We start from the raw sequence: 25,267 nt of genomic DNA, 5'->3' as shown, positions 1-25,267 counted from the left end.
GGAAATATATATCTGCGTTTGGCTGATCCAACAACTTAAATACATAACAACCAGACTATCACAGAGCTGAGACATAGAGACAGACAACCATTCACACCTACGGGCAATTTAGAGTCAACACTTAACCTAACCTGCATGTCTTTGGACTGTGGGAGGAAACCTGAGCACCCGGAGAAAACCCACGCTAACACGGGGAGAACATGCAAACTCCACACAGAAGGGCCCTGCGACCTTCTCGCTGTGAGGCGACAGCACAAACCACTGCACCACCGTGACGACCACATAATAACATCATTACATGACATGGAAGTTTTGTTCCTATAGTGTGTGGAGAGCAAAAGGATATTGAAATATTGAACATGTTTATGTTTATGTCATGTTTATTTGCAGAACTTTTACTTGAATATGTCTGCATACATCTTCAGCCACTACTACTGTTTTTTTATCTACAACAATGCATTATGTTTTATCAGCTCATATGCTTTGCATGTAGAAGCTGGATTCTAGCTGGCAGATATACAATCAAATTAAAATACACAAGTAAAGTACAACTTAAGTAAATACTTCCTTTCCACCACTGCAAGTTGTATTTATATCTGTGAATGCACTGTTTGAAAAGAGTTCCCCCCACAACAATGGAGCCTGAATCACATTTGTTGAAAACTTTAAATTGTATTGAACTTAAAAAAATGTCCAAAAACGTGAAATCTTTAAATATTTTCATTAAAAATATGTGGTCGTGTGCAAAGTCAAAGAGCACTATGTGTATTATGTTAATGTCCTGTTGCCCTTAATTAAATTCCTATTGAGTAAGTGCACACAGCGGAATTCAACATCCTCATCTTTTGTCCAGAGACCCAGAAAACAACCAGTGCTCCGATACGGGAATTATGCCGCCGAGGCCAGTGGCTGCCTTTGTCTCTATTAGTTTGCGGTAATTTGATTAAACACGGCATCCCTCTATAGGACCACACAATTAGGTAATAATGCAGGACCTGCCTCAGTTGATATTGTACTTAAATTTCCCTGATGAGTTTGTGATGAGTGAAATGACCGGGGCGGTTTCCCAGTTTGCTCGGGGGTATAAAGCCAAGACATTAACAAGGGAAGCAGAATTCCATTAATCACCTCAAGTCTTACTGTCTCTTGTAATGACCAGGATACACGTCAGAATAAAAGCACATAAGACCTTCCTTTTCGCCATGTTTTTCAGTTTATTGTTGGCATATTGGTGTGTTTGTGTTTGTAATGTGTGAGAAAGAAATGTGTGTATACTCCATTCCACTGCATTGTGTACAACACCTTTTTGCATTTGGCCATGTTTTTGTTCTGTTTCTTTATAAATGGACCCTTAAAGTTTTGGTTACAATGACACAGAATTACCATGGATTTTTCAATCTAAATTATTACCTTCCTTTTTTATTTATAGACATGATCTTTACCAATATCCAACAGTGGAAGAAAAAATATAATGAAATAATGTCAAACAATGAGAACTTGAGTTTTACATCTGCTAAGGCTGTTCTGTCTCTCTTTATGTCTCCCGCTGGGGAAAAAAAACAAAACCGAAAAGCCTTCTTCAGGGGCACTTAAACAAGAGTCAAACCTCTGAATCAGAATGTGGAACCCAGCAAACGGATAGCACGCCTTCAGAACAAGTAGATATAGATAGATTTATATATAGAGTTTTATATTCAGCTTGAAACTTTAAAAGAGTACAGTAAACACTTCTCACACATGATAGAAACTACTCGACGTCTCAGAATCAGAAAGAGTGTAGGTCAAACATTGTCCAAGCCTACGATGTGATGAACAAACCAAACCCGAAACCAAAAAAAAAGAACAAAATGTGAAAAAGAACTCATCAATAAAACATAAATAAAAAAAAGAATATCCTGCCCACAATCTTTTCTTACAAAGTTTGAAGTAGATCGGAATAGAGACACCTGACCACACGAACAGAATAGAAAAATCTAAAACAGTGGTATTGCATTTTGAAATGCACAAAGATTCTCCTGTACAATTTGGCGTCTCGCTGGGAGTACAAACGCCTAAAGGGCTCAGTGGCGGTTTTTCTGGGTGGCTCTTGTTTTGATTTGTCTTTCAGTACACATATGTAGTCCTCGTCGGGTATTATTTCTCCTCAAATATGTATACATCAGTGCTGTAAACAGGCACACGCAGATTGGAAAAAGTTTGGAGAGATCAGTGTTCAGTTTGATCTCTCTGTCTTCGCTGTCCGTCCTCCTCCTCCTCCTCTGTTCGTTTCTCAGTCCTGCTGAGACAATGGGCTCCTCCCGGTAAGGCTATTCATCTACCTGCCTGCATCCATCCATCCCCACACCCTCCCCCATGTCCGACCGTCTCCTAATCCCGAGAGTGGGGTGCCTCCAAAGCCTGGCAGTGCTCCAAGGAATTCCAGAAAAGGGAGTCGTTCCTCATTTTGAGTGTAGTCTCGAGTGTTTATTTTCAAATTTTTGCTGAGTGAGGAGGGATTAAGGGCCGGGGGGAGGGCAAAATGGGTTGAAAACTTGATGCTTTTTTCTTATAGCCGTGGTCATTGGGGAGGGATTGTGCAAAGTCACGCGGTCTCCGGTATGTCCACGCGAAAGGAGCTAGCAAACCCTTTTCCTCGCTGCAAGAAGAAGCAGAGAAAAGAAAAACACAAAGTCTGGTTAGCTTTTATCAAAATGACCAGGAGTAGCATGATAGGAATGTGTGTGTAGGGGGGGGGGTGTCAAGTTTGTCTGAGAGAGATGTCAGAAAAACAAAAAAAGAAAGAAAAGCAGCACGTAAATGACCTCATTCACACAGCATTAGAGGGTTCACACACATGCACAACAAGGGGTAGGAAGTCTCACATCCATCAGCTGAGCTCCCTTCAGTTCACTGCTGTGAAATGGCTCATGGATAATGTGTGTGTGACTATGTGGAGTGGGGTAAGGGGGTGATGGGGATGTTATGGGAATAGTGACATTGGAATGGTGGAAAGGGGGTGGGGGAGCTGGTGAATATTGCACGGCCAATTTATTTAGGACAACAACAAAAGAGGGATGCTCGGCTTTAGCAGGCTATAGAGTCTAGCCTCTTATTCATGCCCCCTCCTCTTCTCTTCTCTGTCCCCCCGCCTCCATGATGTCTGAGTTAGATGATGGTAATCAGTGGGCTCTGGCTATCAACCCCACCCGCTCCCCTCTAGCACCCCACTCTGACCCGACCCCGAGGCCAGGACCAGGCCCAGGCCTGCACCTCCAGGACAAAAGAGTCTCTGTGTATCACTGGCTGACTTGATCAGATTAGGGAGCTTCAGCCTCTTGGCATCATCATTCTATCCCTTCCTCCACTCCCTCTCCTCTCCTCTTCCCCACCCAGCCTTCTTTCTGACTGTTGTTCCCTCTTTGCTATTATCCCCCCCCCCACACACACACACACACACACATCAGTGCCACCCCCGCACTCATTAGCATAAGGGCCACAGTGATCTACTTTGAGAGAGGAATGAGTGGCGGTGTTCGTGGGAAACGCAGCGATATATTGGGAGCCCTTCACCTCGAGTGCTGCATCATAAGCGCATAATAAGCACATCCATGGTGACTATTAGAGCCCCCGACAGCACACACAACAAACACAATGCGCCTCAAATTGAAGGATGAAAAGCATAAGAGGGAAACACAGAAATGTTTAATTGTTTAATGGCTGTTGCTCGATGTTTGGTTGCAAGGAGAAGTTTTCAGATCACGTCTATTATTTGCAATAGCAAAGCTCCTATATCTTTATGATTATATCATTAGTGCATTTGACATGTTCATTCCAGTAGATGGTGTTGATATATTCTTGTCATTGCTAAACGTATTTATATCACTTCTGTTAGATTGAGACTGATTATTATTTTTTTCTCTACAGTTATAATTACTTAGCAGATTCCTTATTTTATATTTCCTTAAAATATACTGCTGGGTTACATTACTGCTGTGATAACCTCACATCCTCACCATAATCTATATAATGGTAGTTAGAAACATTTGGATGTATTGAAGCATAAATCAAGCGTAAGGCCTTTACACACCGGGGGGGGGCGACAAATAAACAACATAAAAATGCAAAATACTCGCTTGCAAATATTACATGTCTAGGGCTTTTATTGTGAAAGGTAAGACCGCAAGAAGTGGATCTGGTCTGCGCTGCCTTTGTCGAGGTTCGAAAGAGTAATGAAGTTTGCCGTCTTGGTTCGGACTACGGAGCTTCATGTTGTTGTTTAAATATTTAAATATAGGCAGAACTCAACCCACAATGTGATTAGTTGATGCCTTTTTTCGCGGTGCGAAAGCTCAGAAATATTGACCTCATTCCAACAAAAAAGTATGTCACTTTTTTTATGTTGCGTAAGATTCATGTTCTGTGTGAAACAAAAAAGAAAACGCCTCCGCCTTTAGACTCTTTCATTGTCAAAATGCATAAAAATTATATTTTTATAATGATCCCATTAGTTCATTTAACATGTTCTGTTAATGTTATATTCATTTAGATGATATTGATATATGATTTCTTTTAAATTGCTTGCTCTTTATTCTGTGTGTACTCTATACTACTGAAATACACTATCGCTGCAATTCCTCATTGTAATCAATACACTGTTATAAGAACCTGCATGGAAAGTCAACCTGATGATGATAATGTGGCGACGCTGCCAGCACACAGTGTGCTACAAAACACTGCCAGAAGAAGAAGAAGAAGAAATTGCCATGTGAGCAACTGGTAGCTTGTTCGACATAACTTTTTTGATCCAGGATTAAACGCAAAAATATAAAAAAAAAGCATAGCAAATGAATAAAACATTAATTAAAGGGGAGAAAAAAAAATATTTTTTCCTGCTGTTCCTAACACCATGCTGTGGTTTTAAATGATGGCGCTAGGGAAGCAGCGGAGCTCTGACAGTTTGATAATTCCAGCTAGCTGTGTCGGATGATGAGAGAGGGTGCCTCTTCAGGCGCCGCTTGACAAAATTATAATTAAGCATTATCACCAAATTGCAGTGATTGAGGATGTATCTCTTTGTGGCCTTTGAATGAGAGTTTAGAAACAGTAATTCCTTGGGAAAAAGAATTTCCCTTCTTTTCTTTCTTTTTTTTTTTCTCCTCGAATATCTAAAAACTGGCTTTTGATCCTCGGCTCCAACGCGACGACTGAGTGCCGAATGAGAAGAGATGTTAAGCTCGCTGCCTGCACGTTCTTCTTCTTCGCTGATTGAAAACAGCCACTTTTCATAGCCGGGCTTCGTGAGAAGACCAGCACTGCTTATATTATAGCAGCCATTTCTTTTTTTCCCCCCTTATAATGAGACAGAGCTTCCTTAATGCTAACATCTCCACCCACGTCAGAGCAACCTTATAGCCTTATAGATCATAATTGCTTTTGGCATGTTTAATTTAGAAAGGCCCACAGGCCAATCAGTGCTGGAGGTTTGTATGTGTGTGTGTGTGTGTGGGGGGGAATGAATTGAAAAGGTAGGTGAGGGGAAGATAAGATCATCACAGTCGGAGATAATGGAGATGCCTGAGAAAGAGGGAAGAGTTAGTTAAACACTCTGACAGGAGGGCTGGGAGAACAGGGGTCAGACCTGAAATGAATTTCACGCTTCCTTCCGCCAGCCAATCCAGGGAGAAAATTGAATTTGGAATCTTTTTCTTTTTCACCTAATTCGATCACCAGATCAGAGAAGCGGGGCGGGTGGGGGGGGCGCTTAGGCCGGAGCAAAACACAATACTCACTTAAATAAGCTGGGTTATAAGGTGCTCTGGAGCTGGGCAGAAATGCCTCCAACTCTTTCCTCTCTAGGGAGCCCTGGTGGTGGCTGAGGTGATGGTTTTTGAGAAGGTGGTGGTTTTGGTGGTGGTGGTGGTGGTGGAGGTGGAGGTGTTGGTGACTGAGAGGCGTCTCTTTGCCAAAGGTGGAGAATGACTTATCGGCCATTTGCTCGGGGCTTTCAAATACCTCTGTGTCCGGGACCGAGTCCATGCCGGGCACGTGGAGGTTGCTGCGGTAGTCCGGGCCCTGGCGCCCGTCGGAGGGCACGAAGCTCGGCATCCAGCAGCGATCGGAGTGGCCCAGAGCCTTACACTCCTCCGTGCAGTTAGAGAAAAGATCGGCGCCTGTAGATGAGAGGAGGGAGGGAGGGAGAGGAGGAGAGGTGTTTAAGTCTTTAGCATTTCTGGAACAAGCAAGACAAACATGATACCCGTGCATACACACACACACACACTCAAACACGCACGGCACGTATTTCCGCAAGACTCGCACAATATGTATTTATGCAACCTGCTCTTTGATTCCTCATGTCAGGGCTTTCTGTTTCACCATCGTTAAGATCAAAGCCACCCGCACAATGGATAGAAAAACCCTCCGCTAACACACACACACACACACACACACACACACACACACACACACACACAGCGACGGGCTGTGAAAACCACTCATGGAACTGCTGGTTGCCCTTTGTTAAAGCATAACTCCTTGTAAAAAAATACTATACAATTTCTACTTCATTTTGAGAAATACAGTATGTACTTAACTTGAGTATTTTCCTTTAATGCTACTTCTACATTACTACATTTCAGAGGGAACTACTGCACTTTTTACTCCACTACATTTATCTAACAGCTACGGATACTGATTACTACTTTCAAGCTTTTACATTTAAAAACATATGACCATTTTATGAAATATTCAACCCCTCACTTCAGTCAAGTAACAGCTACACTTAACATGTAACGTGATTAGTTTATATTATAAGTAACCCTCCATTTCAGTCGGCTAGCTGGTGAAACCCATTTATTATTATGCAACACTGTTATTCCAACACTGTGACAGTCATTTGGTATGCACCGTTTTAATCTGGGGTTTTTTTTTAAGCAATAAAAGCATACATTTTACATGTGCAAGATTACATTTTAGTAAATGCGTCAGAAGCAAAGGACTGAAAATGATCTTTACTACAAAAAAAAAAAAAAAGCATCTGTCTCAACAAGTCATTTAGACTCATTCAGCATTCGATGCTTATTTTTAGAGAGATTTATTTCAGCCAATGAGTGAGAGCTTCTGGATTGTCCTGGAAAGTGTCGGCCTCTTGAAACAGAACCGAGTAAAGCAGATTGCTGCACTGGAATTAAGGAAATTCATTTAATTAGCGTTAAAAACCAGCATATTTGTTTCACGTCTTTTCAGAAATAACTAAACTAAACTAAATAATAGGCTAAATTACTGATTAAGAAGATTTATTGCCTTGAAACTGTTGAAAAACATATCTTTCTTTTTCCCCTCAAACTGTTCCAAGGCTACGGTGTTACACACAATGTGAACTCTCTGCTGAAGAAAGAGGCACTTCAGTTTAAGCACTTGTCATTTTGTATTGTTTCCTAGTGAAACATTTCAATGGGTTTTGCGAAATATTTTTGAAATATTTTTTGAGAAGTGATTCAGTTTTAAACGACTTAAAGAATCCTAGTTTTGCGATGCTAATGAAGTCAGCCACCAGAAATACATTCTCAACCTGGGACATGCACACACAGTCAACTAAAGACAATTTTATTAATAGCACCCAGAATTGCAAATCACAAATTTGCCTAAATAGTGCTTCAGGATCTGTAGAGCATATCACACACTCCGCACCCTTAGACCCTCCGTTAAGGTGAGGAAAAACTCCCCCAAAAAACTTAAATGGGACAAAAAAAAGGAAGAAAGAAGGAAACCTCAATAAGAGATATACACACAGGAAATAGCAATAACAATGATGTAAGAGTACTAATACCACACTGTGAAAATACTCTGTTAAAGTCATGCTTTAATAAAAAGTATAATCAGGAAAATGCGCTTATAGTATCAATGCAGAAAGGGGTGCTGGAGTCGATCCCAGCTGACATTGGGCGAAGGCGGAGTACACCCTGGACAGGTCACCAGACTATCACAGGGCTGACACATAGAGACAGACAACCATTCACGCCTACGGGCAATTTAGAGTCAACACTTAACCTAACCTGCATGTCTTTGGACTGTGGGAGGAAGCCGGAGACCCCGGAGAAAACCCACGCTAACACAGGGAGAACATGCAAACTCCACACAGAAGGGCCACCAGCCGGATTTGAACCTCTTGCTGTGAGGCGACAGTGCTAACCACCGCACCATCGTGCAACCAGGGTTGTCAATCAATTAAAATATTTAATTGCGATTAATTGCATAAATGTCCATAGTTAATCATGATTAATCACAAATTAATCACAAATTTTGTATCTGTGCAAAATGTACCTTAAAGGGAGATTTGTCAAGTATTTAATACTCTTATCAACATGGGAGTGTACAAATAAATGTATGCATATATTTATTATTGGAAATCAATTAACAACACAAAACAATGGCAGATATCGTCCAGAAACCCTCACAGGTACTGCAGTTAGCATAAAGAAATATGCTCAAATCATAACATGGCAAAATGAAGCCAAACAGGCAACAACAGCTGTCAGTGTGTCAGTGTGCTGACTTGACTATGACTTGCCCCAAACTGCATGTGATTATCATAAAGTGGGCATGTCTGTAAAGGGGAGACTCGTGGGTACCCATAGAACCCATTTTCATTCACATATCTTGAGGTCAGAGGTCAAGAGACCCCTTTGAAAATGGCCATGCTAGTTTTTCCTCACCAAAATTTAGCGTAATATTGGAGCATTATTTAGCCTACTTCCTGACAAGTATGACATGGTTGGTACCGATGGATTCTTTAGGTTTTTCTAGTTTCATATGATACCAGTATCTTCACTCAAGCTTTACAACTGAGCGGCCACAACTTAAAAATCATAAATTGTGTTAATGCATTAAAGAAATTAGTGCCGTTAAAATGAATTTGCGTTAACATGTTATTATTGCGTTTACTTTGACAGCACTATTATTTTCATTATGTATTAATCTGCTGATTGATTGTCTAACCAATGTAACAAACCTCAAATATATTAAAATCATTCAAATAATGAAACGGAAAAACCAACAGAAAAAAAACAATTATCAAAATAGTTGCCAATTAATTTTCTGTCAGTCGATTAATAGATTCATCTTTCAGCTGTACTTTATGTTTTGTGTGCCAAACTCTTAATTTGTAAGGCAACTAAAGCTGTCAAATAAACGTAGCGCAGTAAAAAGTACAATATATCCCTCTGAGATGTAGTGGAGTAGAAGTAGAGAGTGGCACAAGAGGAAAATACTAAACGTACAAGTACCTCAAATTAGTTCTTAAGTACAGTACTTGAGTAAATATACTTTAATTGTAGAATGTAAACTCAACCCAGAAAAAAAAAATACTTAAGACATGACCTTAATGGGTGCTAAGCAGCAAATTAAAGTTGGAATCTTTCTTCAGCGTTTGGCTCGCCAGACAGATAACATGTGGCTATGACCTCAGACAGATCTCCAATCAGATGGTCATGAGATGTTTGTGTGTGAGCTGCAGATGTTTATATGCACCAACATGCATCTGTAAAAAAAGGTCCCCTTGGAAGAGGAGGCAAAGGACGAGCATGTGTCTGTGTGTGTGTTTGCCAGTTGAGAGATGGGTGCAGTCTTCAAAGCCATCGACAGCAAACACTGCCCGCGCTACCTTTTAGCCCGGGCATTAGATTAACCAAACCACAAACTCAACAGTATTGGATTACCCAGCCTGCCCCTGTCCCGGGCCCTCAGTCTCACCCACTTTTCAAAACCTATTGTCCTCCATGAAAGGCTGGCTGCAGGTGAAAACTAGTTTGAGCGTGCTCGCTTTCATGTGGAGTAATTATTTGCGGGGCGTTTTTAATGGCTGCTATTCTCCGTGAGAAAAATCACCTTTTGTCAGAGAGCAAAGGGGAACAGAGTTAACGGGCACGTTAGCTGCTCAGCAGCTATTTAGGCCGAGTGTAAGCCTTAAGCCAAATTGTGTTTTCATTGCCCCATATGTTTTTCTTTTTTTCTGCAGTAGAGCCTAGATCCCGTGTTTGCCTGTATTCTGAAACCTAAATCCGCTTGTTGTGTATATGTGTGTCTGAGTCGCTGTTTGGGGCCACAATCTGAACTGTCCAGCTAGGCTATCTGCTACTAATCCCTCTGAATACAGACTGATTAGACTAAGGTCTGCTGCCGTCCCAGTAAGCACAGCGTGTGTGTGTGTGTGTGTGTGTGTGTGTGTGTGTGTGTGTCTGTAGCGGTCAGCAAAGGGGGAATTTGCTTTGTTACAAAGCGGATTAATTTGGCTTGCCGTCACTAACAGCTTGGAAAAGTGCCCAGTCTCCTAACGACAGGGTTTCTTATTAAATATTAACCAACATGCCATAAATAACACCGTCACATTACGTTTTAATACGACCTCTTACAGGGGAGGAAACGAATCACTGTACAGCTTGATAGTGGGGTGGTGGTAGTGGTGGTGGTGGTGAGGGGGTGGGAGACCAGAATGCACACCAGGAGGAGCTGACTTACTGTATCAGTGCACCTGGACATGCAGGGAGTGCTGCATTGTGGGCAGCAAAAAAAAAAGTGTAAGGAGGACACGGAGCTCTGCTTCCATTACAAAATGGATGCTGTGTTAATTCTCAAAATGGGAACGGAAATGTGGCATTTAGACTCTGTCACAGAGATAAGACTCACACACACACACACACACACACACAGATAGAGAGAGAGAGAGAGAGGAAGAAAGACAGAGGGAGGGTAATTCCAGCCACAAAGCCAGATTAAGACATCTTGATATTTCTTGACATTTTGGCAAAATTAGATGTTCCCCTGGCACATTAGACGCTCTCTATCGAATCACGAGGATAAAAACATTCCAGCTGTAAAATTGAACTCCTGGCCACACACACCCACACACCCCCACACACACACACACACACACAGCACACATATCCACACAGAGCCTGAGCTGTGCTTAAAATGTGAATAAAGGTTGTGGGTAATGCCCTTATCTCTCCCCGCTACGTAGTTCTCCAACAATTTTCCTCAGAGCAAACAAGTCGCTGTGAGTTATGAAGCTCCGTCCAGGCTGCGGGGTACAGTATCTGCCCTCTCACTTCAACACGGGATGAAAAAGAAGTGTGTCAACATGTCCCGCGCTAAGCCAAAAACAAGCAAGAGAGGCCAACGAGGACTCGGAGACAGAAGAGAGAGTGGGGGGGGTAGTAATGCGATCTTGAAGCGCGCTGACCCTCGTTACTTCTAGCGCCTCATCTCATCTTTAGCATTCTGCACGGCGCTCGCGCAGGGCAAACGCAAAGTCTCGATAATAACCTTCATTTGGTAATTGGTATGCAGAGGTCTGAAAAATGAATTACTGATCAGCGAGCTGTTACCACGGTGATAACATGAACCGCAGGCCTAAGGAGGAATTCATCACGGCAGCGGGGAGAGATGGGAGTGGAGTTGGGGTGGGAGGTGGGTGGGGGATAGAAAAGTGGATAAGCGCCTCGACTCAATCTTCTCCAAGTGCGTGACATTGGCTATATTGATAACATGTACTTAACACATGTAGCACGACTGGAAATGGGGTCCCTGAGGGGGACTCCTGGGGGCCACAGGAGTGGTCCTGGAAGGTCCGGCGGCAAATGAGGAGCACTTTATTAATTCCACAGGAAAATGTGCCCATCACAGAATGTATAGAACGACCTTTAACTCTGAGTTCACCCTCAGCGCTTGCACTACAGAGAACTCTACAAGTTCAAGTTGAAAGTGCCAGAAAAGCTTGTAAGTGCGGCTCAAGTTAGGAAGTCAAAGGTCGACCCCATGAGGGCTTCTGGGACTGAATTCAATTAAATAAGTATCCCAATATTTTGAGTTGGAATTAGCTAATGTATTGATAAACAGAAATAAACCTATGACCGTTTTCATAATCATCATTTAAATCATTTAGTAAAATTAGATGCCACAAATCTTTGCATGTAAACTGTTAATTAATAAATCAATAGTGTTTTTAAGAATTGATACAGGATCACAAAACAAAATATTGCGATGCTCAAGTGTATCAATATTTTCTTGCACCCTGACTTTTTACTCCACTATAATTGTTTGATGATTATTGTAATATATAATAATACATAATGTATTGATATATGACCTTTCCAGGGTGTACTTCGCCCAATGTCAGCTGGGATCGGCTCAGCCCCCCCCTGCGACCCTGAAGAGGATAAGCGGTTACAGATAATAGATGGATGGATGGATGGATGTTATTATGTCAATATCATATCTGATATGATAGTCCAGAGTTAATCGTGATAAAACGCAAATTAATCGCACATTTATTATCTGTTCAAAATGTACCTTAAAGGGAGATTTGTCAAGTATTTAATACTCTTATCAACATGGGAGTGGACAAATATGCTGCTTTATGCAAATGCATGTATATATTTATTATTGTAAATCAATTAACAACACAAAACAATGACATATATTGTCCAGAAACCCTCACAGGTACTGCATTTAGCATAAAAGAATATGCTCAAATCATAACATGACAAACTGCAGCCCAACAGGCAACAACAGCTGTCAGTGTCAGTGTGCTGACTTGACTATGACTTGCCCCAAACTGGATGTGATTATAATAAAGTGGGCATGTTAGTAAAGGGGAGACTCGTGGGTACCCATAGAACCCATTTTCATTCACATATCTGGAGGTCACAGGTCAAGGGACCCCTTTGAAATGGCCATGCCAGTTTTTCCTCGCCTAAATTTAGCGTAGTTTTCGAGCGTTATTTAACCTCCTTCCCGACAAGTATGACATGGTTGGTACCGATGGATTCCTTAGGTATTCTAGTTTCATATGATCCAGTATCTTAAAACTAAGCCCGATAAAACCTAAAAATTGAGAGGTGCGTTAATGCGTTAAATAAATAATATATATATATATATATATATATATTTATGTCAGAAATTATTTCTACTTTGACCATTTACAACATTAAAGTGATTACAAATTGTCTTATATGTTTTGCATGTAGTGTTCTACTATTTGTCTGTGTGGTAACTGGACAAGAACCTCTCCCTGCTTCTGAGCTGCAGCACAACACAGTAAATGACCTGCCATGACCAGACATACACACATGCATAAAACTGTTATATATGAAACGGAACATAGTTCAAAGGGAAGATTCGACGAGTGAAAACGTGCACATGAGAGTGAATAATATGCAAGAGGGAAAAAATATGCACGCGAGGGTAGAACGCACATATATAATACTTTGTTTTACATACATGTATTCATACACACATACATTCCCATCTTACATCCATATATTATTCAGGCAATGATTTTAAATTAGTGTGTGTGACAGTGAAAATGCATGTGTGCGGTAGTAAAAAAATCTGTCTGTAAGAAGGAGACTAGTGGAAGAGTAATAATTTATGCATGTGGAAGTACAATTAATGTTATGTAAGAGACCCTGAACTTGTAGTTCTAAGCCTAATGAGTAACATTTTCAGTGCACAAATTTTACTTGTAGTGGAGTATATATATATATATATGTATATATTTTTTTTTTTATTTTATTTTACAATATGATATTTCTGTTCTTATTCCAGTAAAGGATCTGAATTTTTCCACCACTGCCAACACACAAACTAACTCATTTAGCCTGTCTATTGACCAGGTATGCTAAACCATTAGTGGTTTAAGAAAATATCTAAAAAATTGAATATTTGCAATATTATGTTTTGTGATACTGTATCAATTCTTAAAAACACTGTATCGGTTTTTATTTAATAGTTTACATGCAAAGATTAACTCGGTCAATCTCAATCAGAATCTCAATATATCGCCGTACTTACAGAATGGCAATATATTGAATCGTAACCCGTGTATCATGATATTGTAATGCCAGATTCTTGCCAATACACATCCCTATAAACCATAAGTACACTGTCTGCTTTACACTAAGCACAGTCCCCTCTCCCACCTCATTCAAAACTAAAAGCCTGTGTGTGTTGTTTGCTTAACACTGACATTGAAATACCATCAATCACCTACACCCAGAATGCACCTGGGAAAACGCCTGTAACCAATTAGATCACTTAGAAATCAGTTTGAACACTATAAATAGGATTCAGGTTTTCTTTTCTCTTTGGACAATAGAGACCACTTTTGGAGAGAGTTAGAGGAAGTGTCTGATACTGTTATGAATATATGAGTACTGAGAATAAACATATTGCATTTGTGTTCATTGTCTTTATTTATAGCTTGCTACAAATGAAAAATGCCAAAGACTCTAGATAATAGTGTTTTATACTGAGCAAATCAGTGTGCGGTTGGCATGAAGAAAGAGCTATTTGTTATGTTTGTGTGTAAAGATATGTGATGCAAAAATAATTTATTTTATAAGAGTTTATAGCAGTGGTCTCCAACCTTTTTTTTTCCTCTGAGAGGTAATTTGACAAAATGGAGGTACACATAGTGCCACCAAGTTGTACATTGCCAATAGCAGACATCATATCTGTCTTACTTTCATAACTCCTTTAATAACATTGTAGCCACCGCAGTCATCGCCTCTATTACAATCCCGCTATAGGTGAAGCCCCTTTTGTTTCGTTAGGATGTGCGCCACTAAACGAAGCCTCTGCTGCAACGTCGGCGTTCTTCGTCAGTTTGGTAAACAGAGACTTAACGTCTCTTAAGCGTTGCTTTCAGCTCCTTTACCTTCTGCGTTTGTAAATAACTACCAGCCGGAAAGTCCCGTGAAAAGTTGCCGTGGACTTTGGTGAAGTGGCGCTCGACCTTACATCTTCTACCAACTGACACGCTTGCACCGCAAATGAGACGCACGCATTTGTCATCACCCATTCCTCATCAAAATAGTAGATTTTTTGGCTTTTTATTGGCCTGGCTATTTTCTGCAGTCATTGTCAAATCTGGTGTACGCTTGCTGGTCTGCTAACATCGCCAAATGTTACCGCAGCACTGATGTTGTGAAATTTGAAAGCAGGGCAACTTGTTTAATTGACAGCTGATTGGCAAATAATCATTTTGTGTCAGAAGGGGGCGCAATGTCTGTGATTGGATAGACATTTAAACTGGTTTACAATGTGACTTTGTGTTATCAAATTTATGTCCATATTCTTGTAACCTTTAGTGAGCCACTCAGACACAGGTAGTGACCGACTGGTAGCGAGCTCCTGCAAGTGACCTACTGTAAGCTCGAGAGCTACTTGTTTGTTTTGTTATATTTTGTGTCTTGTGTGTTGTGAGTTTTGACAAAGAGGGCCCTAGTTTGCTTCAGAAATTGTGTTTTAGCAACAGCAAAAAAATAAACAGAATCCCTGTGGGCTTTGTGACTGCTGGACAGACAGAATCAGCTGCTGCCATGTGATGTTATTACTTTGTGCTGTGGCATCTTGTGGAAAAAAAAAAATGTCTCAGCTCTTCTAACATGTTTTCACATTGTTTTCTACAGTAGCAGAGACATTTTCTGAGGTAGCACATTCTGCATATTGTACAACAATGTGTTAACTAGCAGTAGTAGTGGTGGCAGTGGCAGTGGTAGGTGTGATATAAATAATCAGTCATTATAATGCTAAAATGTACGCATTTCTCTCGGCTTTTACCAAACTTATGTACATGCATCCACGGTGAAACATCATCACTGCCATAACCCCACACACATCTGCACGCTGCACTGTGTAATAGCACATAATGGGCAGTATTTGTTCATTTAAATCCTGCTTTTGACCTTTACTGCAAATCCTCTCTCTCAAACACTCTCAGTCACTCTCCACCACATCCTGACATGCCTTGAAGATAATCGCGGCACTGATTCAGCCAACAAGGGAGTTTTTTGATTTTGATTTTCCGACTATATATCAACCTGATCCCATGAGAAGGCTTGTAAATAACACGACATTTTAAGGACAGTCCACGCGTCATGATAACACATTTTGGGCTTTTTGCGGTCGTTCCACGTCAAGTCGTTACCACGAAACGGACACAGTTATGTTCTAAGCAACAACACCACTTAGAGAAAACATCATGGTCGGGCTTAAAATAAGTATTTAAACTAAATAAAAAACCAACATAAAGAACATAATGGTTCGTAAAACACATCGCAAAGGTCACTAATGTCACTAATGTGACTTACAAAATAACTCAACAACACTTTGGGGCATGAAAGCTGTGTTAGTTTGACCCACCCACCGTAACCACTTTCTTACTTGTTTTTCTACGTCACTAGCTCTGATTGTAGCATATTCATTCAGATGTCTTTACATCGCAGTCAGTACAGACTACATGGCGTACAAATGACACGGCAAAAGCAGGAATGGTGTTCTTATTGCATGCAAAATGACTTATAAATTGCAGAGTCATGTTGTTTTTCATCCTGTTCATATGATTTCTGTGACTCTTTAAGTGCATCCTTGATGAGGAATAAGAGAGTCGACATAAAGCAGCAGAGAAATGTTGGCACGACAACACAGCCAGCAGCAGGGAAAAAAGAACTCAAATCACTGTGTCAACAATCTGGTAGAGGTGGTTGTCAAAAATACTGTACAACCACCACTATGTTAAAAAAGGAAAGAGGAAGAGAAATGATGGGGCAATGAGGATAAACAGCACCATCCTCCTCTGTGAGGCCTGTTTTCCAGCATGTTCAACACGTTCAAACTAATCTTATTGGATTATTTATCCGTCAATGCGTGATGTTCATGCTTTAATTCAACAAATTTAGCTCAAGTTAAAAAAAAAACAATATGCTCCTATAAATCTGATTACATGGACAAAAACGTCTCTCTGGAAAAAAACAAAAAAACAAGATTGAATTGCTTCCCCCTGATGTCCCCTGTCAAAGCCAAGAGAAGAGGCTAACACGCCATTGTGATGGATGGCATGGACACGTGTTTATTTAACATTAGCATTTATTAAACACTGATGCGGTTCGAGTGTACCCCTCGCCGCTGACAAACTGAATTAGCACACAGAGAGGAAAGCCCGTGTTCTGTCCGTCAGCATTGTGGGAGCAGAAATTGTGGGACGCTAAGCCACGCTATCAATTATCCTAATCAAACAAAGACTTAATGCACAGCAAATAATCTGTTTAAAGGCACTAAGCTGGCTGATAACTCCACAACAAAGTAGCTGTATCCTATTTGCCACACCAAGGGTACTCAAAGTCAGCAGTGAAGTGCTGCTGGGGCCCTCCGCTGCATCACAACTGGACACACAACACGGCGTACGAGAGCGGTGACTGTATGAACAGGCAGGCTGGTGATGAAATGCTAACACACTCGAAATAGGACATAAAACAACTGAGTAGGACTGAAAATGTCCCCCAGTGTTGAAAAAGTGATGCTAAACCTCAATACCTTTGTGGTACCGACTGAAATGTGTCCATAGCCCCTAGTACCAAAAGCTAGCATTTAATGTCTGATCAGATTCATACATGCGCTTGTTAAAATATACTCATGAGACACTTGTCATGTATTGTTTTGTCAAGAAACTTCCCCAGATGATTACTTACATTAAGGTTATTATTTTTCTGTATTACAAGTTTTCTGAAATGTTAAGTTTAAATATACATATGAGGCATTATCTTGTCAAATATGTTGCTAATTTGCATACATTTCCGGAACAGAAATCTCCATATTGGATAAAACCAGGTTCAAAATTCTTGTTTCTTTTGTTGACACATTAGAGTCAAAGGTTTTTACAGAGGAAATTTGGATATCTCTTTTTATCACTCCATAAAACAGAAAATACTGTTGACATGAAAAAAATTTAATTTCCGCCACATTTTTTTTTAGGAATAAAGTATTATAGAAAGCAGGCTATGAATGATACATGAACAAAGCCCCCAGTAAAAACCTTCAGAATATTGATAGGAATGAAACTAGAACGTTTGTGTATGTAAGTGCTACTGGAGATTTCTGGCTCAGAGAATAAATGATGAATGAGAATAAACTCATTTTGAGTAAACGGCCCTTAAAGGTATGGATTGTAAAATTCCATACATTTTGGAAACACTACAGGTGAATAGGGTAAAAAAAAAAAATAGAACTAATAGATATCACCATGAAACTTCCCCAGTTGATTACTTACATTAAGACAAGCATCTTTTGTATTACAAGTTTTCTGAAATGTTACGTTTAAATATGCAAATGAGACATTATCTAATGCCAAATCTTGTCGAATTTAGGAGAAATCTACAGACACAAATAGACAAAGTAGTAAAATAAACACCTAAATGTTGGTAAAATAGCCACAAATCTCAAAATTGGCCAGTGCATGAAAAACAATGTTTTTGCCTTATGATAAAAGAGCTTTATGTTCCTCAAAGTAAGTCATCAAACAAAGTGTCCCTTTCGGTTTTGACACAGAAACTCAGGTATACATTTCAAATGATACTCAGCCCTACTTGTATAACAGAGTGTGACTATTCATAACAGAATATGAACTCTGGCTGGCAGCGTTCACATGAAATGCTAATGCACTCAAAATAGGACAACTCCATCCACATGAAGCAGCTGGCTGCCTCGGTCCCGCTTAGCAGGGAAAATCTTCCACAGTGGTGAAGAAGAAAAAACCTGAAGCAGTCTGACTCTGGGCTTGTTAGAACTAAAAAAACAGGGGGGGCTGCGGTGGTTCAGCTCTGTGTGTTTCTGTTTACCGGGCTCTGTGTAAACCCATCCTAGGCTTTGGCTACTGGAGTGACAGTGGAAGTGGCAGGCGAGCTCCATTTGGCACAGCCAGGGCCCCTGCTGCGGCTGACCAGACATGATGACAGGCTCCGTCCACAGAGGGCCCGCACCAAAGAAATGAATGAAGACATAAAACTCGGCATTCAGAACTCAATGAGGGCCCTATTGTGTGAGCTCAGATAGGTTGCTTTAGGAAGGGGAGATTTAAATAAGAAGTATGGCAGAATGTGGTCAGGAAAAGAAAAAGAGAAGTGCAGTTGGAGAGTAGCTGCATGAATGAATGCATTAATTAATCTAATGAACGAATGAATCGTCTGTTTTGTTTTGCGACGGCCCCGCAACCTATTTGGTCCGCTTCCCAGCACTCCAGCGCGAGCGCGGCCTCATTAAAACGCCTGTCACGTCTCGTGGAGTGGTCTCCAGCACCAAGTGACCGAGCTCACAGAGGAGCTGGCTCCTCATTAACATCGCCACATATTTACAAACAACAGCGCCGGAGGGGGAGGGGGGGGTTCGCTTTCTGCCCCGTCGACATTATATCATCACGTGTGGAAAAAAGAAACCGACGCAAATATTAAGAGACGTGTTCCCATCAAGGGCGAGCACTCGGAGGCGGCTCTTCACAGGGACAGGATGTGATTCTGTTTCCAGCCATCCTAAGCTTTTCTCTTTTTCTAGAGAGAAATCAGAATGTCTCAAAAGTACGACTCTATCAGCATTCACGCTGATTGTCGGACACAGAGAAATGCCTCAGATGATGCTGACTCCAGCCGTGTGTTATGCTAATTAAAATGAGCTTTCATGTTTCCCCCCTACCAGACACAATGTGCTGTAACTGAGCAAGAAGAGTCCAGAATCGAGCTCCGAAGAGACAATCTGCTCCTGGACCCACAGTGCATAGTAAACCACATGCTAATCAGCAAACTCCAGTCCTGTAGAAGACAGAGCCATCGATCTGCCCTTTGAACACGCTGCTTCAATCAAGTAAACCCATTGTGAAGAAAGAGGCAGGTCAACCCACGCTTTGCAAGCAGAGCCAGGTCTTACCGGAGGAATGGCCTCGGTTGGTGGCATCGTGGTCGCTGTCTCCCTGCTCGCTGTCTCCGTGGCCGCTGTCTTTGGAGCTGACCATGTCTGCCTCCTGGAACGCCGAGCTGAAAAAAACAAAGAGAGCGTTAAATCAAAGCCCTCACTGAGAGCAGTTTTCAATTCCCATCTCCATCATCTATAGGAGAGCGTCGTCACAGCAATGAGATTTATCAGTGAATGAAATAGGGAAGCAGGTGAGCGGTTTATTACACAAGTGGATGTGACAGTGTGAGCGGCAGAAAAGGCCAGTGAGAGTCTCTTTCCATATTTACCTGTTGACACGTCTCGGCCTGTCAACCAGGTAGCTGAGCTCGGCTCGCTGGTGTTTGGTCTGAAAGAGAAAGGGCCGAGTTTCAGTGTGTGTCGCGCTCGAGCACCTTGTGTAACATGATTACCGTCACCGCCACCGAACCAGACATGATGCAACCCACACACTGTAATGTTGGGGGGGGGCATACACACACACACACACATATATGCACCCACAGCAACCACCAGCCTCCGAGCCACCATACATCCTTTTATACACTCCTTTTATTCAGATTTGTATCATTACAACACAAACATGCAGCCGTTGCTGTTTCAGGGCCGACCTCTCCGAGGACCGCTAAAGGCAACATGTCAGCAACAGCTAGTCTAATCATTGTGCTTTGCTTTAGTGCCTTAGTCCCGGAAATAAGTCAGAGGATGTTGTGGCACACTGTGTGTATTAGCACTCATTTGTAGACCTGACATGCTGCTGAACTGAGGGGGGGGGGGGAATCAGGAAATGGAAATGGCTCCTGTATGAAACATATTTTTTGTAGCTGATTCAGATTGTATCAAACAGGCAAGGCAGCATGAGTCTAAAGGGCAGGTTCTGGGTATGAATCAGGTTTTTAGACATGCTGAGGGGGGTTAAACTGTAGGTATGAGAAGGACTCTTACCTCGTTTGATAAAATGCTGCCGTTTGATATGATGTCAGGCTGCTGGTCTGTGTACCCTGTCACTATGGCCCCGCACGGGTTGTGATCGGTGTCTGTGCTCCTAGACGGACTACACGGCTTTAGGAACATGAGGTCGGTTTTGGCAGACTCCGGAGTCAGACATACCTGGTAGCAATAGTTCTGGTTTTGATGGTGAGAGCCGAAGCTCCCTGACTCCTCCACGGGGACTTGAGCTGTAATGGCCCCGCTGACGTTACCGGCGCTTTGCACCAGCATGATATCCGACTTGCTGAGCTTTTTCTTGCGGGCCCGGGCCTGCCGCGAGCAGCAGGAGCTGCAGCCCAGGCAGCACTCGCTGGTCAGGCAGGTGTAAAAGTTGAGCTTTTTGTCCTTCTGGCAGCGCACGGCCAGCACGATCATGACCAGGAGGAAGATGAAGGAGACGGAGCCCAGGGCGATGATGAGGATGAGCGTGAGGTCCAGGGTGCCGTCTTTGGCCTTCGCGGTGCTCCCCCGGTCGCCGGCGCCGCCGCGGCCTTCAGCCACGCTGTCCACCAGCACCACCAGCACGCTGGCGCTGGAGGACAGCGGCGGCTGGCCGTGGTCCCTCACCTCTATCAGCAGGTCGTACAGCTGGTGGGGGTCTCGCTTGACCGACACCCGCCTCGCCGTCCTCAGCTCGCCCGTCCTCCAGTCCATCCGGAACATGCCGTTCTCGTTGCCCCGCTGGATACTGTAGGACAGCCGGGCGTTCTCGCCGTCGTCCGCGTCCATGGCCACGATACGGGTCACCAGGTAGCCCGGCTCGGCCGTGCGTGGCAGTGGCTCCTTGGCCGTGCCGTTCTTCCCCAGGGGGGCCAGCACCTGGGGGACGTTGTCGTTCTGGTCCACGATGATGACTTTGACCGTGGCGTTGGAGGAGAGCTCCAGGGTGCCCGCGTCTTTGGCCTGGACCATGAATGTGAAATCCTTCAGCAGCTCGTAATCAAAGGACCTGAGTGCGTACAGGTAGCCTGTCTCCTCATTGATGGACACATAGGTTTTGACAGACATGCCCTGGATGTCACACTCTAGGATGGAGTAGCTGATGAGCGCGTTCTGACCGATGTCCGGGTCCAGAGCCGTCACAGCGTGGATGTACGCCCCTGGCACGTTGTTCTCGGTCACGTACACATCGTATATGCTCTGCGTAAACGTGGGCGAGTTGTCGTTCTCGTCGGACACCTGGACCCGGATGGACTTACTGGCAGCCAGTGAGGGCGTCCCTTTATCCCGGGCCACCACGGTGACGGAGTAGGAGTCCGCCAGCTCCCGGTTCAACGGGCCGTCCGTCACTATGGTGAAATAATTCCTAAAGGACGTTTTTAACTTGAACGGAACATCACCGAGGATCTCCACGTGGATCTGTCCGTTCTCCTCCGCGTCGCGGTCCGTCACGCTCAGCAGCGCGATGACGGTACCGGGAGCCGCCTTCTCGCTCACCGACTCGGTGACGGTGCTGAAGGTGATCTCCGGCGCGTTGTCGTTCACGTCGGTGACTTTAACGAGCACTTTGCAGTGCGCGGGCACCGCGTTCGGACCCATATCCTTCGCCTGGACGAAGATCTGGTACAAGCTGCTCTCCTCGAAGTCCACCTCCGCGCGCACCTCGATGCGCCCGGTGCGCGGGTCGATGCTGAACAGGTCCTTCACGCGCCCGGAGATGTGGTTACTGAAGGAGTAAACTATTTCCCCGTTCAGTCCCTCGTCCATGTCGGTGGCGTTCAGCTGTATGACCAGCATGCCCACCGGAGCGTTCTCCGACAGGCTCACCGTGTAGACGGGCTGGTCGAACACCGGCACGTTATCGTTCGAGTCGAGCACTTTGACTACCAAGAGCGCGGTGCCGGTCCGCGGAGGCTGGCCGCCGTCCACCGCTGTCAGCACGTACCTGTGCGCCGCCTGCTGCTCCCGGTCCAGCGGCTTCTCCAGCACCAGCTCCGCGAACTTGTTCCCATCCGTTTGGGTCTGCACGTCCAGGTAGAAGTAGTTGTTCGTGGTGATATCGTAAGTGCGTAACGCGTTCGAGCCCACGTCCGGGTCGAAGGCGCTCTCCAGCGGGAAACGGGTACCGGGAAGGGCGCTTTCGGAGATCTCCACCGTGATGTCCGTCTCCGGGAAGGCGGGCGGGTTGTCGTTAATGTCCACCACTTCGATTTCGACCCGAAACAGCTCGAGCGGGTTCTCCAGAAACACCTCCATGTTGAGCTGGCAGCTCGCGCTCTGCTTGCAGATCTGCTCGCGGTCGATTTTGTCGCTGACGAACAGGACGCCGTTCTCTAAATTCACCTCCAGGTAGGGTGTCCGAGAGTTGGGCACCACCTGGAAGCGGCGGGAGGCCAGTTTGGTAAGGTCCAGACCCAGGTCCTCGGCGATATTCCCCACCAAGGTGCCATGGTCTGCCTCCTCCGGCACGGAGTAGCGGATCTGAGAGAGAGCTCCATCCGCGATGCACAGGGCTATCAAAAACACAATCATCGCCGGGAAAAAAAACAAGTGCACTTGTGGTAGAAAAAATATTGTATAAACGTTTATTATCCTCTGTTAATGGGGAAAAAGTCCATTCCCATCACCCATTTCAGTCGGGAGACAAAGTCTCCAAAATGCGTAAAAGTCTCCAAAAATGTATAAGGCGTCCGGAGAAATGTGTCCCATTAAAAGAGAGGCATTTTTAGGATTATTAAAGGAGTTTTAAAAGACTGCAGAAGCTCTTTTTCTTATTCTATCTCTTGCTTCCTCAGACGCGTCCCGGAGATGCTCCACAAGCGCACATTCCAATGAAGCGCAGTCAGTCAGTGCTGCTGCTGGTGTGATGATCGAACCAGTCTGGAAAAGGAGTTATAGGGGAAAAAATAAATCAATATCCATAAAAAGAAAAATACGAGATTTTTTCTTATGTGATGCTCCCCTAATGATAAAATAAAAGTCAGACTTGTCCTCCTGCTCTGTGGCTCGGTGTCTCCTCTTGGCACCCTGCTCCCTCACTGCGGTCCCCTCCACTCCACTCCACTCTCTACTGACGCTGTTCACTCAACTATTTGCTTCTTTTTTTTTTTTTTTTTTTTTTTTTTACCCCGCATCGCGCCTCCCCCTCTCAGCCCCCGCGGCTGGAAGTCACGCTGGGAGCTCTCTCCTGATTGGATAGCGGGTTTGTCAGTCAACGCCCAGCTCGGCCCCCATGTCTCCCTCACTGCTTCTCTATGTCGCTCTACCTCCATCTGAGCTCCAAGTGGCTTCTTTTTACAATACCTGACGCAAAAGACACAAAAAAAGAAGAAGAGGGACAGAGAACAACAAGGCTGGACATTGAAGATTTTAACTCATCAGATGCCAAATCATAATCTACCCCCCATACACACACACACACACACACACCTGTCCGCACTGTAAAGCGCATCATCCATGATGGAACCAATGGTGTGATCAGAGTGAGTGTGAGAGGACTTGTTGACTTGGTGGCAGGGCCTAAGGACAGGCTGGGCGAACCGGAATTAATGCATGCAAATGTTGTGATATGTATGCAGGGAATCATTCGCCATTCATGTGCTGTTCTTAAGGCTGTGCGTTGTAATTACAGCCAGTAGTTGAAACGTTATTAACTCTCCTCCAGAACAGCCAGCCAGCCACACGGCAGCGGGACAGAGAGAGAGAGAGAGAGGCAAAGAGAGAGAGGCACATAGGCGGACCTCATACGACCCCTAGCGGTGCAAATGCAAATGCAAACCATGGAGTTTGATTCATATATATAAAGACCACATATAGTCTGTAAAATGATGTTCAGCATCATTTTCTGGTTATTACATGGTCATTTAAATGTGTGGACCAGTCAATGGATGGAGTGACAAGAGTTAGAGAGAAAGCTGGAAGCTGGTGATATGGCGTATTCCTCTGTAGACCTAGGTCTACCTCCATTGTTGTCCATTGTTGATTTTTTTTTTTTTTTTTTTGTGAAATAAGGCTAGATTATTTTTATGTCAACCTTGTCTTTATTACATTTTTCATGTCTGCTGTGGACATTTTGACAGAGACAGTGTAAAATGGAAAGGACATTTTAAGTATAAATGAGCACTAAGCATAATCATAGAAATATGCATGTATTTGTAGTATTTATTTATTTAGATTATTTATTTATTTAAATCATGCATTTGAGTATCATTTCACCTGAAAAAAAACACCTCTTTTGCAAGGAGAACTGGCCCCAAAACTACAAAAAGTTGCAGAGAACGCAAAACAAAATCCGTGAGCAGATAAAACAATAATAAAAGCAGACAATAACACACAAATTTGGCTAAGAACAGACACAATGAGTCACATATACCATAGGCTTTATACCATTCAAATTCCTTCTGCACACTATTCTAAGTGGCTGGAGCAGAAAACATGAAGGATATCTTCATCATCTTTTAGTAGTGTTTTGCACAAAGGCATTAATTGCCCATGGCATCAAAAGCAATCCCATTTTACCATTAATTGGATATTTATCATGAATTTATTACAAATGGAGAACTGGCTACTAGTTGTGCTAGCT

At 43.3% G+C, this 25,267-nt stretch overlaps 1 protein-coding gene across 3 annotated transcripts; it reads right to left on the bottom strand.

Moving 5' to 3' along the window:
• Positions 1 to 1,193: 1,193 nt before the first annotated feature.
• pcdh10b (protocadherin 10b) lies at positions 1,194 to 24,129 on the bottom strand. Of its 3 annotated transcripts, none has more exons than XM_037780903.1 (5): positions 20,866 to 24,129; positions 20,046 to 20,104; positions 19,732 to 19,838; positions 5,769 to 6,149; positions 1,194 to 2,635 (listed from the first exon to the last, which is right to left on the bottom strand). In XM_037780903.1, exons 1-5 carry the CDS (start codon positions 23,215 to 23,217, stop codon positions 2,616 to 2,618), a joined length of 2,919 nt encoding a protein of 972 aa, XP_037636831.1. In that variant the 5' UTR covers positions 23,218 to 24,129; the 3' UTR covers positions 1,194 to 2,615. The 3 variants fall into 3 exon arrangements, with proteins under 3 accessions (XP_037636831.1, XP_037636830.1, XP_037636832.1); XM_037780902.1 differs by having other exon boundaries at positions 20,701 to 24,128; XM_037780904.1 differs by having other exon boundaries at positions 5,992 to 6,149; positions 20,701 to 24,125.
• Positions 24,130 to 25,267: the final 1,138 nt, after the last annotated feature.

Source organism: Sebastes umbrosus, chromosome 9 (genome assembly GCF_015220745.1).
Source record: "Sebastes umbrosus isolate fSebUmb1 chromosome 9, fSebUmb1.pri, whole genome shotgun sequence".
Taxonomy (NCBI): Eukaryota; Metazoa; Chordata; class Actinopteri; order Perciformes; family Sebastidae; genus Sebastes; species Sebastes umbrosus.
Note: the sequence above shows the minus strand (reverse complement) of the source record. Positions and strands in the feature narration are given on the sequence as shown.